General features: G+C 42.3%; 1 protein-coding gene across 50 annotated transcripts in view; it reads left to right on the forward strand.

The window, feature by feature from the left end:
* The window catches only part of LOC110535604 (sickle tail protein), a 178,193-nt gene that overhangs the window by 136,159 nt on the left and 23,110 nt on the right, over positions 1 to 18,924 (forward strand). For all 50 annotated transcript variants that reach the window (XM_021620697.3, XM_090189922.1, XM_090189891.1 and 47 more), the window contains 3 exons: positions 1,611 to 1,809; positions 3,710 to 3,803; positions 17,046 to 17,848. In XM_021620697.3, coding sequence (XP_021476372.3) covers positions 1,611 to 1,809; positions 3,710 to 3,803; positions 17,046 to 17,848 — 1,096 coding nt within the window. The remainder of the gene's footprint in view (positions 1 to 1,610; positions 1,810 to 3,709; positions 3,804 to 17,045; positions 17,849 to 18,924) is intronic.

Genomic DNA, 18,924 nt, shown 5'->3' on the forward strand with positions numbered 1-18,924 from the left:
TGTCAAACTTGTAGTGTATTTGAGGTTTAAAAAGGCTTCTGAAGTTTGTAATTTTCACTTTGAAATTCCAGACTTGATTTTCGCGGAATATGTATCAACCCCTACAGAAATGTAAATGAATTCTAATCCACATAATTATGTACATTTCCTGTTGCTGCAGGATTATTTTCCTGCTGTAGCAATCTAGCTCAAATGTAGTTCCTAGTGTGCCATTTGTCAAACAAACAAATTCTATTCTATTCTTAAAATTCTACAAAAATCTCTGAAACTGGAAACACTTCTCCCTCACTAGCTTTAAGCACCAGCTGTCAGAGCAGCTCACAGATTACTGCACCTGTACATAGCCCATCTATAATTTAGCCCAAACAACTACCTCACCCCCTACTGTATTTATTTATTTATTTATTTTGCACCCCATTATTTCTCTCTACTTTGCACATTATTCCACTGCAAATCTACCATTCCAGTGTTTTACTTGCTATATTGTATTTATTTATTTATTTATTTTGCACCCCATTATTTCTCTCTACTTTGCACATTATTCCACTGCAAATCTACCATTCCAGTGTTTTACTTGCTATATTGTATTTACTTTGCCACCATGGCCTTTTTTTGCCTTTACCTCCCTTATCTCACCTCATTTGCTCACATTGTATATAGACTTATTTTTCTACTGTATTATTGACTGTATGTTTGTTTTACTCCATGTCTAACTCTGTGTTGTTGTATGTGTCGAACAGCTTTGCTTTATCTTGGCCAGGTCGCAGTTGTAAATGAGAACTTGTTCTCAACTTGCCTACCTGGTTAAATGAAGGTGAAATAAAATAAATAAAAATGATTCTCTGTCCATTAGCTGTGCAGCCACGCCATTTGGTTCTGATTTAAGAGTGAAACCAGACAAGCAGCAACCACATAGTCTTGCAATCCGACTCCCATCTTAGAATTGAGCTGTCTAAAGTCTCCGGAGCTAATAAAGTTAAGTTTTTAGGGAATGTTACAAATGCTGCATGTGAAATAGAATATGAAGCCCAGGGTGTGTCCCAAATGGCACCCTATTCCCTGTCGGCCCTGGTCAAAAGTAGTGCACATCAAGGGAATAGTGTTCCATTTGTGACACATGACCAGTCATCAAATAACACACGTGGTATTAGGATCATCTGCAAGGTCTTTCATCGTAATGAAAAGCTAGTGGCTAACTGCTAACATAACAGTACACCAGGGAAAGAGAGTTAGTTCACCAACTGACTATGTTGTTACAAGGAAGCCCTACTATTAGCTATAGAGCCGGAGAAGTATGTACCATAGAGGGGCTCAGCACTTTATTTCCTGGAGCCTATAGGATCTTTATTATACTACCGCAAACGTCTGGTCTTTAACTCAGTGGAAATACACTGAAGATATAGTGTTTGTGCTGTATGTCTGACTGCGTACAACTCATGTGGCCCCACAGTACAAAAAGCATGCGTCCAAATGGCACCCTATTCACTATATAGTGCACAACTTTGAATAGTGGCCCATAAGACTGATGTCGTGTTCCTGTACATGGTTAACAGCCATCAGATCATCATTAACTATTTGGTAACCCTCTCTCCTTCCGCTCTACTTCCCAGGCGTGCTGTACCTGCAGTACGGAGAGGAGACCAAGCAGATCCGGATGCCCAATGAGATCACCAGCGGCGACACCATCAGGGCTCTGTTTGTGAGTGCCTTCCCCCAGCAGCTCACCATGAAGATGCTGGAGTCTCCCAGTGTGGCCGTCTATGTCAAAGATGACATGAGGAACATGTACTACGAGCTTACTGACGTCAGGTGTGTGTGTGTGTGTGTGTGTGTGTGTGTGTGTGTGTGTGTGTGTGTGTGATGTCTCTACTTTCCCACACTGGGTTAGCTAGAGCAGGTCATTTGGGGTTTTCTTCCATATGTCTCAGTCTCACCCCTGTAAGGTCCTCAGGGTTACCCAGCAGCCTTCCTCTCTCCCCTCCTTAGGCTCTTCCTGTCTAATGAGCTCAACTTACGCAACACAGGAAGTGACCCTCTCTACTTCCCAGTCAACCTAATAGCTGTGTGGATGAAAGACCTCGGGATGTGGAGCTGTACTGTAGTGGACGCTTTACTTCCACCTACACCTAAACAAACCCAAACAACACGGTCCCAAATGACACCCTAATCCTTATCTAGTGCACTACTTTGGGTTTGCCTATGGGCCCGGGTCAAACGTAGTGCACTACGTAGACATTAGGGTGCCATTTTGGGTCGTGAGCACAGTTTTAGAGCCTCTACTTTCTCAAATGTTGTCCCACGTGATGGAAAGTGGAAAGTTCTTTTGGAAAGTTATTTTGTGTCCTTCCTGCTCAGTTAGCTGGACAAAAGGATTGGACAGGAACCCATAATCAGTCTTGTTTCTTCCAGAGCCACAGATTTAAAGTGAGTGAGAGAGCTGTATCAAAGGTGGCCACAGTCTGGCTGTCTTCTATGTGCAGAAACATGTGCTTGTGCAAAGAGACACTTAATATGCGTCCCAAATGGCACCATATTCCCTATTTGGTGCACTACTTTTGACCAGGGCACAAAGGAACTCTGGTAAAAAAAGTAATACACTATGTAGGGAATAGGATGCCATTTGGGACACATTTTAAGTGTCTCTTTGCAGAGGCACATGTAGCATTAGCGTTAGCCTGCCTTTCTTTTAACACAGAGAGAAAAACAGTGAGATTCTATAAGACAACACTGACCAGGGTTTCATGCCCTCAGTCATCCCCACACACAGTCACGTCACCAATCACCCACTTCCTGGTATTGTGGGTGTGTTTATGGGAGACAACATTTCATAAAGTCCAACCATATAGACAGGGCATTTGGAAAGTAGACCCCTTGACTTTTTCCACATTTTTTTACGTTACAGCCTTATTCTAAAATGGATTCAATTACTTTTTCATCTACACACAATTTCCGAATGCACTATATATGGATTGCCCAGGATTTTTTTATATTTTTTATTATTTTACCTTTATTTAACTAGGCAAGTCAGTTAAGAACAAATTCTTATTTTCAATGACGGCCTAACAGTGGGTTGACTGCCTTGTTCAGGGGCAGAACGACAGATTTGTACCTTGTCAGCTCGGGGATTTGAACTTGCAACCTTCCGGTTACTAGTCCAACACTCTAACCACTAGGCCACCCTGGCATACAGAAGCTGTTTAGTGACTATATTGTATATTTGAATTTCTGTAGGGTACAAGTTTTCGGCACACTGGGCTCAAATGGAAAAACAAGTGTTCTCTATCTGTAATGTTCTTGCGGTGGTGGGATGTTTACTTTATGACTAGCCGTCATCTTTTTTTATCAGGGCTGTAAAAGTTGTCACATGTTTGTTCCTCGCAGACTGGTACGGTAGAGCGCAGGAGTACTAGCTGACTCAGAACACATCTAGGCAGAGAGAGCTTTACATAGGAGCTTTATTTGAGGAAAACTATTTACCGTAACACTACTAGACAAGTTTTGGACTAATTGGACACTTTTGACACAGCACCGTGATGTCTCAGCCAGTGTACGGTCAGTACACCAGACCACGGACTGTGTATGACATAGCCTTGTCAGAGTACACACCAATGTCTCGGTATAGGAGTCTCGCAGCTAGAGGAGACAGACCGCTGTCCGATAGTGATATAATCTGGGCACCTCGTCAAACTTCGGCTGTTTCTCTCTCCAGGAATATCACAGATCACTCCTGCCTGAAGGTGTACCACAAGGACCCGGCACAAGCCTTCAGTCACGGCCCAAGACCCACCAACGGCGATGCCAGGGTGAGTACTTTACTTTCGGTTTTGTACACCAGCTTCAAACGGCTGAAAATACAATGTTTTTGTTTGTGGAAAATACATTTCACAGTGGTGTAGATGATACAATGATTCTCTACACTATACTTGCTTGTTTTGTCACATAAACTGAAATTAGGCCAACTATTAGAATTTTCGCAACCAGGAAATGGCGGAGCGATTTCTGCATAGTGCCTCTTTAATTCCTGTCTGAGTAAAGGAATATAGAGGGTCTACTTCTAAGTCCATCCCTACTGTGGTGCTTTTGTAAAAAATAAAAGTACAGTATTTACGACGGGTATTATTATGTGCAACAGGCCAGTCATTCCCACGGAAACAGCTCCAGTACGGAATAGGCCATTCTAGTCAGTCTATCGTATAAATAACACCGTCTATGGGGTTCCCACCTCTTCCTCCCCTCTCCCCCTATCCTCCTCTACCCTCTTGTTTCCTACTTATCATCCCTCCCTCTCAGCTTCTAGGTAGAGGAATGACCCCCCCCAACCTCCCCGTCTTCCTTAATCTGTTTATGGGGGTCTTCTGTTCTCCGTGCCTAATTTTGGGGGGGGATCAGGGAGCCTTGTGTGTGCTTTCACGCAGTTCTCCTGAAATAATTGAACTACATTCATGGGGCTTTTCCTTGTCCATTCTTCTCCAAATCTCCTGCTATTCTCCCACAAGGCTGTTGCCTGCTCTCCTCGTGTTGGTTTCCTGCTGATGTAACGGCAGGAAACCAACACGCAAAGACCTCATTCCTCGTGTGTTCTAACCCCAAATCCTTTCTGATCAACTGACCCCGATCCTACCTAGTCCCCTTGGATGATTTATCTTTCTAGCCAAGAGGAATCTCCATGTGTACTTTTGCCCAGAGCCCTATTGGGTCCTGGTTAAAAGGTGGGCACCACATAGGGAATAGAGTGCCATTTGGGATGCAAAACAGGAGTATTATTGCAGTTAATTACAATCACAACGACCCTTTCAATGAGCCCAGCATCATGTATTGTGTCTTTGTAGAGAGACGGCTGCTTTGCTTTATGGGAAGTGGAGTGTGCTGTCAGATTCTGTGGTGTTTTGCTTTAGTAGTAGAGTAAAGTACCATTGAGTCTTAAGTCTAGGGACTACTTTTGATTTATTCTCTCTATTGTTTATGAAACTGTGCTTCAGTCTGCCTCTATTTCCTACTGTATAAGCATACACTGTGTAGTATAGTATTTTACTGAAATGAATCGAACGCGTAGGATATCAAGGAGAAACCACCATTTCTAAAGCAGCTACTGCATGCACGGCAGAACATTTAAGACAGAACCATGGATTGCTCTACTGTTGATTTTGTTCAACAGGATGTAGACATATGTTATGAGCAGTGTTATAAAAAGTGAACACACTCACCCACCCACACACACACACACACACACACACACACACACACACACTGCATGAATACGCAACCCAGTTCTCATGAGCTGTTTTATCAGTTCTGTCATTGTTTAACCCTCAGGAGCAATTCACACACTCATTATGTCTCTCTAGACTACTGGACTACTCCAGGAGATCTATGGGCATTGTCTTACAGACACACACACACACACACTCACGCACAGATTGCACACACACATGCGCACACTCACGCACAGGTTGCACACACAAACCCGCACAGGTTTGAGTTCATTGGTTCTGGCCGAGGCACCGGTGTGCGATTGAGTTGAAGTCGCCTGTCTCTTTAAAAGGCGGTGACCGCTTTGATGATGATTGACTCCCACATTGTCCCTTTACCAGACCATATGAGTTAGGCTATGGACTTTGATCTCATCCAGTGATGGGCAAAAATGACCAAATACAATGATAAAATACACATGCAAAATGCCATAAAGATCAATGTATCAAAATAAACCACAAAATACTTGTATTTGAAATACATATGTTAGTTACTTCCAAGAGTTAGATCATTTGAATTACCCGAACAGCAACAACATTCTCAGTAATGGTTACAAAAAAAGACTTCTGATACAGGGGAAGAGCAGGGCCACAAAATGTCTACAACCTACAGTATTTTGAGAATACAAAATACATTGGCGTGTAGTTCAGCCCCAGTGTAATTGAAAGAAGAAAATACGCAGTCATTCAAATACCTATTTCAAGTACAGTACATGTAACAGAAATATGACACTTGCAATAAGTTGTTCTGGGATTCAAACAACAAAGCGGTTAGATTCTTCAACAATCAATGGCTTTATTTAATTAAAATGTTGTCATCCATATATTTATAATGTATATATTCATATTCCTTTAACTTAGATTTGTATTAGGTAGATGTTGTGGAATTGTTCGATTACATGTTAGATATTGCTGCACTCTGGGAACTAGAAGCACAAGCATTTCGCTACACTTGCAATAGCATCTGCTAATAATGTGTATGTGACCAATAAAATTTGATTTTGATTTAAAAGTCCCAAAATGGATGAACCAATCCCAGATCACTTGCTCATGAAGTGATACAGCTATAATGTGTATATAGGGCATTTGGAAAGTAATCAGAACCCTTGACTTTTTCCAAAATTTGTTACATTACAGCCTTATTCTAAATTGTATTAAATACATGTTTTTCCTCATCAATCTACGCAGACATAATAACAAAGCAAAAACTGTTTTTTTTGTTGCATTTTTTCCCAAATGTATTAAAAATAAAAAAACATACCTTATTTACATAAGTATTCAGACCCTTTGCTATAAGACTCAAAATTGAGCTCAGCTGCATCCTGTTTACATTGATCATCCTTGAGATGTTTCTACAACTTGATTGGAGTCCACCTGTGGTAAATTCAATTGATTGGGCATGATTTGGAAAGACACACACCTGTCTATATAAGGTCCCACAGTTGACAATGCATGTCAGAGCAAAAACTAAGTCATGAGGTCGAAGGAGTTGTCCGTAGAGCTCTGAGACTGGATTGTGTCAAGGCACATATCTAGGGAAGGGTACCAAAAAATTTCTGGAGCATTGAAGGTCCCCAAGAACACAGTGGCCACCATCATTCTTAAATGGAAGAAGTTTGGAACCATCAAGAATTTTCCTAGAGCTGGCCAAACTGAGCATCCAGGGAGAAGGGCCTTGGTCAGGGAGTTGATGATCAAGAACCTGATGGTCACTCTGACAAAGCTCCAGAGGTCCCCTGTGGAGATGGGAGAACCTTCCAGAAGGACAACCATCTCTGCAGCACTCCACCCATCTGGCCTTTATGGTAGAATGACCAGACAGAAGCCACTCCTCAGTAAAAGGCACATGACAGCCCACTTGGAGTTTGCCAAAAGCCCCCTAAAGGACTCTCAGGCCATGAGAAACAAGATTCTCTGGTCTGATGAAACCAAGATTGGCCTGAATGCAAAGCGTCACATCTGGAGGAAACCTGGCACCATCCCTATGGTGAATCACGGTTGTGGCAGCATCATGCTGTGGGAGTGTTTTTCAGCGACAGGAACTGGGAGACTAGTCAAGATCGAGGGATAGATGAACAGAGCAAAGTTCAGAGAGATCCTTGATGAAACCTGCTTCAGAGTGCTCAGGACCTCAGACTGGGGTGAAGGTTCACCTTCCAACAGGACAACGACCCTAAGCACACAGCCAAGACAACCTAGAAGTGGTTTTGGGACAAGTCTCTGAATGCCCTTGAGTGTCCCAGCCAGAGCCCGGACTTGAACCCGATCGAACATCTCTGGAGAGACCTGAAAATAGCTGCAGCGACGCTCCCCATGCAACCTGACCAGAGCTTGAAAGAATCTGCAGAGAAGAATGGGAGTGTCATACCCAAGAAGACTGTAATCGCTGACAAAGGCACTTCAACAAAGTACTGAGTAAAGTGTCTGAATACTTATGTAAATGTGTTAATTATGTTTTGAAAATGTTATACATTTGCATATTTCTAACAACCTGTTTTTGCTTTGTCATTATGGGGTATTGTTTGTAGGTTGATGAGGGGTGGGTGGCGGACAATTTAATACATTTTAGAATAAGGCTGTGATGTAACAGAAAGTCGAGGGGTCTGAATACTTTCCGAATGCACTGTAGTGTTCTGATAAATAAAGTGGATATTTGTAGTGGCTGGTGTGCAAATACTTTCTGCTGGAATTTGACAAATTAATCAAATTCATTCAACATTGATCCATGCCAATTTTGTACCATTACTGTATATACAGTATAATGACTGTACGCCTGTATGAATGAACTGTTGTTTCTATGCCATTGAGCCATTAGCCCTTTTTAAATGCAGACTGTGCAAAGTCATGCATATTAATACTGAAGCACTCGCACTCTCTCTCACACACACACACACACACACACACACAGGCAAGGTAAACAGTGGCTTTATTCCTGACAGATGTGAGGCTGAGAGTGCAGATGTTTTTCCAGAACATTTGCGAGACAAAAAAAAAAGAGCCTTTTCTTATGCATCCTTGTGTTAGCAGCTTCTTTTCGCTGTGAAACCAACACCTGGCATACTAGGAAAAGGGCAAATACAGAACAATAACCAAATGAGTGGTGCACCTGTTCGAACAAAGTGTTTTGATTGGAGTGGAAGGACACTGCTGTACGCCTCAGTAGGGCTAAGCAGTGTCCTGTCTTCTCTAAAGAAATGATCAGATACACACACTGCATTGATTATGCCTCTCCAAAGTAAAGTCGGTGAGAAATCATTTCTGCTATTTGTCTCCGTTTTTTTTTCCTCTAAGAGATTGCTTCCCAATGTTTTGGGGGTTAAATATAGGGTTTTGAGTCTCATTGCAACACACAAGCTGCCATGAGATCGAGTTGGAGATACTGACTAGACGCTAGATAAGTTAACTTTGTTTTTGTTTTTACTCTGCCTGCTAACACACTGGATGATTCGGAATCCATTGAAGAGCTGGAACGATTCATTGACTCAAAGAAACATGTTGCTGGTTTCAGAGGATTAAAGCACTGTTAAGGACAACCAACCCAATCAACAAAACAAACCAAATCCAAGTTGGCCAATAGGTATCAACGATGAAACCAAACCATCCCCAATCAAGAGGGCGCGTGTGGAGAGAGGTTTACTGATATGGATGTTGACTTGTTTAAATCCATCAATGAACGGCTTGCCAAACTTGATATCTTGGATATACTACGAGAGGACATCAATGCATTATGTGCCAGTCTAGAATTCAGCCAATGTCAGATTGATGATCTAAGGAAAGAGAACAATGAGATGAAAGGTACTGTAGACTCTATTCATGGCAAGGTGGAGGTGGTGCAAAGGGAGAACAAACAACGTAAAGAAACCTTGCTTGATGCACAGTGTCGATCAATGCGGAACAATCTAATGTTTTCAGGGATACCGGAGAATGACAACAGCAGAGGCTGTGAGGACACAGTCCGAGACTTTATGTCAACTCAACTGGAACTGCCCACTGATGTTGTGCATAATGTCACTTCCTCCAGAGTCCATAGAATGGCTAAGGCCTCTGGGAAATAGGCCACTGGCTATTATTGCATATTTTGACACATTTAAGCAAAAAGGAAATGACGAAGAACATGGGGCAGAGGACTCAGAAACACTGATTTTGGAATGAATGATCACTTCCCCAGCGAGACCAATGAAAGGAGAAAAAAATGTATCCCATCATGAAGGAAAAGCGTTGCCTGAATCAACGAGTCTCCGTGGTGATGGATAAACTTTACATCAACGGGCAATTGTATCGGGACTCTAGAGTCACTCCCTGGCTATTTTAATTGAATGTTCAAATCTAAGTTTGTGTGTTCTAGTGTATCATGACAACTTCAACTATTAACAGATATATGCTATATTGATCTCCACTTGATGAGGAAAGGGCTGCATAATGTATGTTAATGTATGTAGCCTTCCTAACAAAATACATGAGGTTTTTAACTTGGTCAACATAAGTAATATTCATATTTTGGCTTTGACCGAAACACATTGATGCATCTGTAAATGATGGGCAAATGAACATCCAATGGATATTGTCTACTTAGAAGGGACAGGAATAGGGATGGCGGGGGTGTAGCACTGTATATTCAGAATCATATACCTTTTTAAGAGGAGGGATGGCCTTAATGTATGTCAAATAGAGGCACTATGGGCTCAAGTAGATCTACCTCGCCAGGCACCCATATTGGTAGGATGTGTGTATAGATCTCCTAGCTCTAAGGTGTCCTATCTAAATGACAGGACTGGGTTTGACCAGGCCACAGACGCAACATATATTTATCTTTATTTGAATATAAATTGGAAGGATCATAATCATTCAAATAGAAGTAAATTGATGATACGCCGAGAACTGTGGTTTGAAACAAATGGTTAATGATACTACGAGATCATCAACTAATTTGGGTCACCGATCTTCTGCAATGCTTAAAAGCCAGATCAATGCCAGTGGGCTGGACAGACCATAATATTGTGACCATAACCACGAAGGTTCCAAAGAATCCCCCAAGGATTGTGTTCAAGATACATTTTTACCTTTTATTTAACTAAGAACTAATTCTTATTTTCAATGACGGCCTAGGAACAGTGGGCCTTTCGGTTACTGGTCCAATGCTCTAACCACTAGGCTACGCTGCCGCCCCGATTTAATCATGAGCTATTTCTAAATGATTTGGCTGCTGTACAATGGGAGCTGATTTATCTAGACGATGATTTAAATCACGCTACAGAATGTTTTATTGATTTGCTCACTGAGGTAAGGGACCATCATGACCCAGTAAGAAAGAGTACAGTTGGGGCTCGTCCGTCTCCATGGATTGATGTTGAACTGGGTGAGGCTTTTTCTCAAAGAAATATGGCAAAAGTCTTAGCAGCCAAATCTGAACTAGAAATTGATTAACCGAATTATAGAACATTACGTAATTATGCAGTTAAATTGAATTGTAAGACAACGTTATTTTACAACACTTTTATTGATTGTAAAAATGATTGTAAAAAGTTATGGAATACAGTTAAGGGCTTACTTGGTTAAGGGCTTATCTATCTCATAGATAAGACATAATACACTAACATATTGACCCGATGAACACTCAGTCTAAAAATATATATATATATATATATACAGTGCCTTGCGAAAGTATTCGGCCCCCTTGAACTTTGCGACCTTTTGCCACATTTCAGGCTTCAAACATAAAGATATAAAACTGTTTTTTTTTGTGAAGAATCAACAACAAGTGGGACACAATCATGAACTGGAACGACATTTATTGGACATTTCAAACTTTTTTAACAAATCAAAAACTGAAAAATTGGACGTGCAAACTTTAAATGACACTTTTTATGGATATCTTTAAGAAATGGCTTTCTTCTTGCCACTCTTCCATAAAGGCCAGATTTGTGCAATATACGACTGATTGTTGTCCTATGGACAGAGTCTCCCACCTCAGCTGTAGATCTCTGCAGTTCATCCAGAGTGATCATGGGCCTCTTGGCTGCATCTCTGATCAGTCTTCTCCTTGTATGAGCTGAAAGTTTAGAGGGATGGCCAGGTCTTGGTAGATTTGCAGTGGTCTGATACTCCTTCCATTTCAATATTATTGCTTGCACAGTGCTCCTTGGGATGTTTAAATCTTGGGAAATCTTTTTGTATCCAAATCCGGCTTCAAACTTCTTCACAACAGTATCTCGGACCTGCCTGGTATGTTCCTTGTTCTTCATGATGCTCTCTGCGCTTTTAACGGACCTCTGAGACTATCACAGTGCAGGTGCATTTATACGGAGACTTGATTACACACAGGTGGATTGTATTTATCATCATTAGTCATTTAGGTCAACATTGGATCATTCAGAGATCCTCACTGAACTTCTGGAGAGAGTTTGCTGCACTGAAAGTAAAGGGGCTGAATAATTTTGCACGCCCAATTTTTCAGTTTTTGATTTGTTAAAAAAGTTTGAAATATCCAATAAATGTCGTTCCACTTCATGATTGTGTCCCACTTGTTGTTGATTCTTCACAAAAAAATACAGTTTTATGTCTTTATGTTTGAAGCCTGAAATGTGGCAAAAGGTCGCAAAGTTCAAGGGGGCCGAATACTTTCGCAAGGCACTATATATATATATATATATATATATATATATATATATATATATATATATATATATATAGATAGATAGATAGATAGATTCTTCATCTACCATAATCCAGCACAACTTTCCTATGTATTATACTTAAATGGTTTGAAAGTATTGTTTATATATATATATATATATATATATGAAAGGTTTCTACTTTGTTCAGTTAAATTATTCCATTTCTTTATTGCTCTAAATCGAAATGTTCTTTTGCCTATTTCTCTTTTCTGTCTGGACAACACAGATGGTGGACAATCTATTCCTAGTATTTACTGCATGTCTGTCTTACCAACGGAATACCATTGTGAATAGAGTTTGGCTGTTTTAAATGGTGTAAATTATAAGATAAGCATATTGTTTTCAATTCAGTTGATTGATGACCAACCAAGAGCATTTGCGCATGACTACAACAGAAGAACCATATCTCCACCTTAAAACAATCCTTGCCGCTTTGTTCTGTGCAATCTGCAGCCTCCTAATTTCACTTGCTGCTGCTTTCCCCAGACCACAGAACAGTAATTCACCTGACTCTCAATTAATTAATGTGTTATTTGCTCAAGAATCTTTTCTGGTAAATATTTAGCTATCCTTCTGATCATGCATGCAGTTATATATATATATATACATAATTGTAGTAGAGAATTAATTATTTCAGCTTTTATTTCTTTTATCACATTCCCAGCGGGTCAGAAGTTTGCATACACCTAATTAGTATTTGGTAGCATTGCCTTTAAATTGTTTAACTTGGGTCAAATGTTTTGGGTAGCCTTCCACAAGCTTCCCACAATAAATTGGGTGAATTTTGGCCCATTCCTCCTGACAGAGCTGGTGTAACTGAGTCAGGTTTGTAGGCCTCTGCACACGCCTTTTCAGTTCTGCCCACAAATTTTCTATAGGATTGAGGTCTGTGCTTTGTGATGGCCACTCCAATACCTTGACTTTGTTGTCCTTAAGCCATTTTTCCACAACTTTGGAAGTATGCTTGGGGTCATTGGCCATTATGGAAGACCCATTTGCAACCAAGCTTTAACTTCATGACTGATGTCTTGAGATGTTGCTTCAATATATCCACATACATTTTCCTCATTCATAATTCCATCTATTTTGTGAAGTGCACCGGTCCCTCCTGCAGCAAAGCACCCCCACATGATGCTGCCACCCCCGTGCTTCACTGACCAACAGTTACATTTTTGTTTCATCAGACCAGAGGACATTTCTCCAAAAAGTACGATCTTTGTGGATATAGATACTTTTGTACCTGTTTCCTCCAACATCTTCACAAGGTCCTTTGCTGTTGTTCTGGGATTGATTTGCACTTTTCGCACTAAAGTATGTTCATCTCTAGGAGACAATGCATCTCCTTCCTGAGCAGTATGATGGACCAGTGTGGTCCCATGGTGTTTATACTTGCGTGCTATTGTTTGTACAGATGAACGTGGTACCTTGAAATTGCTCCCAAGGATGAACCAGTCTTGTGGAGGTCTACAATGTTTTTGGCAGATTTTTTGTGGGGGGGATTTTCCCATGATGTCAAGCAAAGAGGTACTGAGTTTTAAGGTAGGCCTTGAAATACATCCACAGGTACATCTCCAATTGACTCAAATTATGTCAATTATCCTATCAGAAGCTTCTAAAGCCATGACATCATTTTCTGCTATTTAAAGGCACTGTCAACTTAGTGTATGTAAACGTCTGACCCACTGGAATTGTGATACAGTGAGTTCTAAATTAAATAATCTGTCTGCGCAAAGTAATCTGCACAAAGTAGACATCCTAACCGACTTGCCAAAACTATAGTTTGTTAACAAGAAATTTGTGGAGTTGTTGAAAAATGAGTATTAATGACTCCAACGTAAGTGTATGTAAACTTTCGACTTCAACTGTATATTTTTTACAAAAAGTAATAATAAAGGAAATATACACTGTGTGTGTGTGTGTGTGTGTGTGTGTGTGTGTGTGTGTATATATTAGTGTATACTGTGTATATTTCAATTATTATTATTACCTTTTGTAATAATAATTGGGCTCCCAACGGGCCTGGGCCCAGGGGCTTCAGCCCTGGTAAGCCCCTGCATTAACCTGGCCCTGAATGTAAAGAGTTAAATTAACACTCAGTGGTGTAAAATAACCCCAGTGTTGGTGTTAATAACCAAAGTTGAACCAAAAACACACCCATGATTATCATATTTCCCAGCATGCTCTATTGCAGGTAGATTTTTTTTAAATAGTATTTTTTCAATATCTATGTTTTTGCATGTTCATTCATTGATTACATAATCTTATGTTTCTCAAATATAAATAATAGACATTTTTCTAAACTATTGCTGTTACTTGGACTTATTGCACTCGTTACTGAAATGGTTGTTCCACTTTAGATGTTTAAGGTAGTCTCATATCTTCGTTTTCTCAACCCTGGCAGTCATTCTGAAAGCAGATCGTGTGTGACAGAGAAAAGTCCAAACTCTGGCTGGATTCCTGTAGGGGTTACACATTCAGGCCATTGTATTAGGGTAAAACTAGGCCCTCAAAAGCAGGCCTTGTGGGGAAAAAAAACGATCTAAATCTCGAAGGGGGACTCTAAAGATTGTCAATGTAATATATACTGTATAAAATACCATGTTTTTGTGTTTCAGAAACGATTAAGTGTTTACTGAATGGTTCTTTCTAAAGGTGAACAGCAGTGGGGTGGGTGTGACAGCTGATGTGTGTAAGAGAGGTGAACAAAGACTCCGACTGGGCTGGATCCACAGCCAACAAAGACCAAACTCATTGGTTAATTAGTGAAAACACACTTTCTATAAATATGTTAAAGGAAATTCTGGCCGGGAATATTCTAATCAGAGGCCGTGGAACAACACGTAATAGAGAAAAATGGAAAGCACAAAGCTTCCGAGTTCAAAAACTCACTTTCGAAGTCGACTATTTTCACACGTCTCTTATGGAAATGCTCAATGTTAAAACTGTTTTGGTTTGATAGGATTATTACAAGGTGGACAAAGTACTACATATTATTCCTAAACAAAGGAAAAGCGCCAGGTAGTTGTATGAAGTCGAGCACAGCTGTTCTATGCTGTTTTGTGATGGCTTGTCAATCACAAACAGATGTTATACCTGACACTATGCACTCCTTCCGTCCTCTCGAAAGACCACATTGCATTTTCAATAGCGTGACCTTATAAGGCAGGAGGTCCAGGTTTGTCCGTAGACCTATAAAACATTGCCTTTTTTTTAAAATAAATAAATCAACACATCTGAAGATGTGAGGAGAACTAGCGGCGAAATGGGGGAACATTTGGTTTGAGTTTGGCTCATGTGGACTTTTGGCTCCGAGACCTTTCTCTTTCCACTGCCTCCGTAAGGATCTCATTAGAAGGACAGTATGTCTAGGAGGGTCTCATAAAGTCAGCTCAATCCAGTTTCATATGAGTACTACATGAGGCTATTAGAGTTCCTGCACTAGGCTAGATACACACCCACATGAATCAGGAGTGCTGATGGAGAAGTAGTGAGACTTGTTGTATTTGTATTGGTCTCCACTGCAGTCCTTGGATGAGGTAATAGGGATTTTCATTGTTATGATGACAGTTTATGGACAATATCCCTTTCTCTCTCTCACTCACTCACTCACTCACTCACTCACTCACTCACTCACTCACTCACTCACTCACTCACTCACTCACTCATTCATACAATGACTACCACCTTGGCAGGAGCACATTTGAACTGTCTTGACTCTTTATGGCCATAGGGAATCAAACAGTCACCGTATGAAATAATTTAAATAGTGGGATTCATGATGAATTAAAGACGACAGGGGGACGAAAGTGGATTATTCAATTACGAACAACAAAACACGGTGAGTGAGATAACAATAGTAGCCAAGTCGAAGAAAGCACTGTATACAAAACGGCTCCAATAGCCACCATTTCGGCCATGTGTACAAAACATCACTTCTGGGAGCATAATATTGGGATTGCTGGTATAGACACACTAAACAGGTAGTTGTGAACACTTTGATGCTTGTCTACAAATAGCAGGGTCGCAACAGATGCGATATTTACATTGAGGTTTAGACCATACGTTTGCTTCCCCCGAAGCAGGTGGCTTGCCACAAAAACCACTGAACCACAGTAGAAGTAGTGCATTGGGAAGAAATGAACTCACTCTCACAACCTGGCAGTGAGTTAACCATGCATTCCTGTGTGTAAAGATCTCTGCATACTCTCTGCCCTTCACGTTTGACTTTTAACTCCCGAAATCTGCTCCAGTCATGCCTCTCCTTTAACCCAGCTGTAGCTGAATGAAGTGATTTCATAGTTTGTCCACAGGTACTCTGGGGTCCTTTGTGTGGTTCAATGCAGTCACAGCTGCCTATTTAAAATGGCTGTGCCAGACGACAGAACCTGTTGCTAATTTACCAGATACTTCTTTCCTGCCTGTGGGCACATAGTTGAAATCATTCTCTCTGTGTTTTCACATGTTGGTTGTTTTAAAAGGCACACTGTTATCAGCAACCAGTGGCAATTGAGCTCACAAGCTAGCGTGAGCCTTAAAGAAACCCTCAAGGTAATCACCGAGCTTTAAAGTTAATGTGAATATCCTGCTTATGAGGGGAATTTTATCCAAAAAAACTTGTTTTCATGTCAAATCATATTTTGTAAGCCTGAGGGTATAGGCAATTTGGGGTGTCTGTGAAATGTTAGTCAAATATTGACAGGGGGGAAAGTATCCCTGTGGCCTTAGCAGGATTTAAGATGTTTTCTCACTCTGAGAATGTGCTGATGCGACATTCTTTTTCTCTAGACCATGAAAACCAACTGTCCTGGCTGGCTTAGAGCGTAATGGTCTGCATCCCAAATGCCACCATATCCCTATTTATTCAACTACCTTTACCGGAGCCCTAGTGAACGACATAGTGAATAGGGTGCCATTTGGGATGCAGGCATGGTGTGTTTGGTGACCTCTCTCCAGAGATGCAGGGTTGACAACAGACCAGACCTATAGACGCTCAGATGGAGGTGCCATGGCCGACTACCTGAGGGCTGTGACACTCGACAACGCTTGGTAAACATGGTCAACTAACGTAAGTGTAATGTAGTAATAACGTGATTTGGTGTTTTTGGTTCCACTCTTCCTCCAGATGCACAGAGAGGTGATGTATGGCAGCAGAGATGGCCAGCACCCCCCAATGCGACAGCTCTCAATGGGCCCCCCTCCACACCACCCCATGCAGGGCTCCCTGTCCCCACCCACGGCCCACTCCCTGCCCCCCTCGCCCTCCCGGATCCCCTTCGGCCCGCGCCCGGGGTCCATGCCCGGCACTGCCACCATGCCACGGGAGCGCATTTCCAACGCCACCCCTCCTGCACGATCCGTGTCCCCCTGCCCCAGCGCCATCCTGGAGAGGCGGGACGTCAAGCCCGACGAGGACCTGAGTGCTATGAGTCCCAGCCTATTGAGGGGTGGAGAGGGGCTGTACGCTGACCCATACTTGCTCCTCAATGAGGGGAGGATGGGCCACGGCCTTGCCCATGGAGGGCACCCTCCTGCTGGGGACATTGTGGACCATGGCAGCCTGGCTGGATACCACCGCGTCTCCATCCGCTCCACAGGCTCCTACAGTGGGCCCAGCCCCACCGAGGCCATGGAACAACCGTCACTCTACCGCCAGAAGTCCAGGAAGTATGGAGACAGCCAGCTGCCTACACTGGGCTCCAAGACCCCACCCCCCTCACCCCACAGGATGGCAGAGGTGAGGATGATTGACATCCACGGGGCGCCACCCCCTCCCAGCGGCATTCCCCAAGAGCGCTCCTCGCCCGTTCGCCAGTCCTTCAGGAAGGAGGAAGTGGTGAAAAGCAGAAACAACATGGCGTCTCCAGTTGTCCCAGACCTCCAGGGTGGTCACGGCCCTATCCCGCCAGCCAACGACCCCCAGACACGGTAAGCCAACCCGGGGGACCTGAGGTGGGGCGGGGGCTCAGTGAAAGGGTATGATACTGCATGGGGGCATTGATGAACTAACATTGCATCCTTGTACCACCCTAACAGTAACCGTGGGCTGCACTGTTTTAATCTTAGCTCAGACTGTCTCATCACCATCACCACCATCTCAGCAGAGACATCCCTGTCTCACAGATACACACACACACACACACTGCGTGTCTGGTCCGCCCTGTCAATGTCATCACATTTAGCACAGTGGGCTATAACACTGTATTATGGTTATGAATATACGTATTGACTTTTATCTAGATCAATTTGGGCCGTGTGTGTGACCAGCTCTTTTGATATGAATAGCTTATCCCTAGTCCTAAAACCTTGGAGTGAAGAGTTGAAGAGGGCTGGTTTACTCAGTTGACTTAGTTGACTCTGTAAACCAGGCCAGCGCAGTAATGGAATAGCGCTTCAAGCCCCCTATCCAGACTGTATATCTATAGCTCTCTGTCTGCATGCCCCGTGTCCATCGTCTGTTAGCCCTGCACTCCGGCAGTCATCCCTGTGGCTATTTCAACCTGGCTCCTTCTGTTTCACTAAAGGACAGAACACACAAGCACAAGAGGGACATACTCCAGCCATACAATTATTTGTGGTTTCATTGGAATGCATTAGACCGGATGGCTATGGGGGTGAGGGGGCTATGTGTGTACTGCTTAGGAAAACCAAAGCAAATATTGGCCAGGTTGGATAAGACCCGGGCTTCCTGAAAGCCGAATCAGGGGGAACAGATCACTAGGACCACCTGCATGGCACAAACACCATGGTCTATGTCCCAAATGGCACCCTATTCCCTTTAAAGTGCACAATCCTTTGACCAGGGCCCGCATAGGCAGATAGCCTGGTGGTTAGGAGCGTTGGGCCAGTATCCAATAGGTCACTGGTTTGAATACCCAAGCCGACTAGGTGAAACATCTGTCAATGTTCCCTTGAGCAAGGCACTTAACCCCAAGTCACTCTGGATAAGACTGTCTGCTAAATGACTCAAATGTAACATATATTTGGGACATTCCCATCTTAAA

The sequence above is a fragment of the Oncorhynchus mykiss genome, chromosome 11 (genome assembly GCF_057628025.1).
Source record: "Oncorhynchus mykiss isolate SJ-2025 chromosome 11, ASM5762802v1, whole genome shotgun sequence".
Lineage (NCBI taxonomy): Eukaryota > Metazoa > Chordata > Actinopteri > Salmoniformes > Salmonidae > Oncorhynchus > Oncorhynchus mykiss.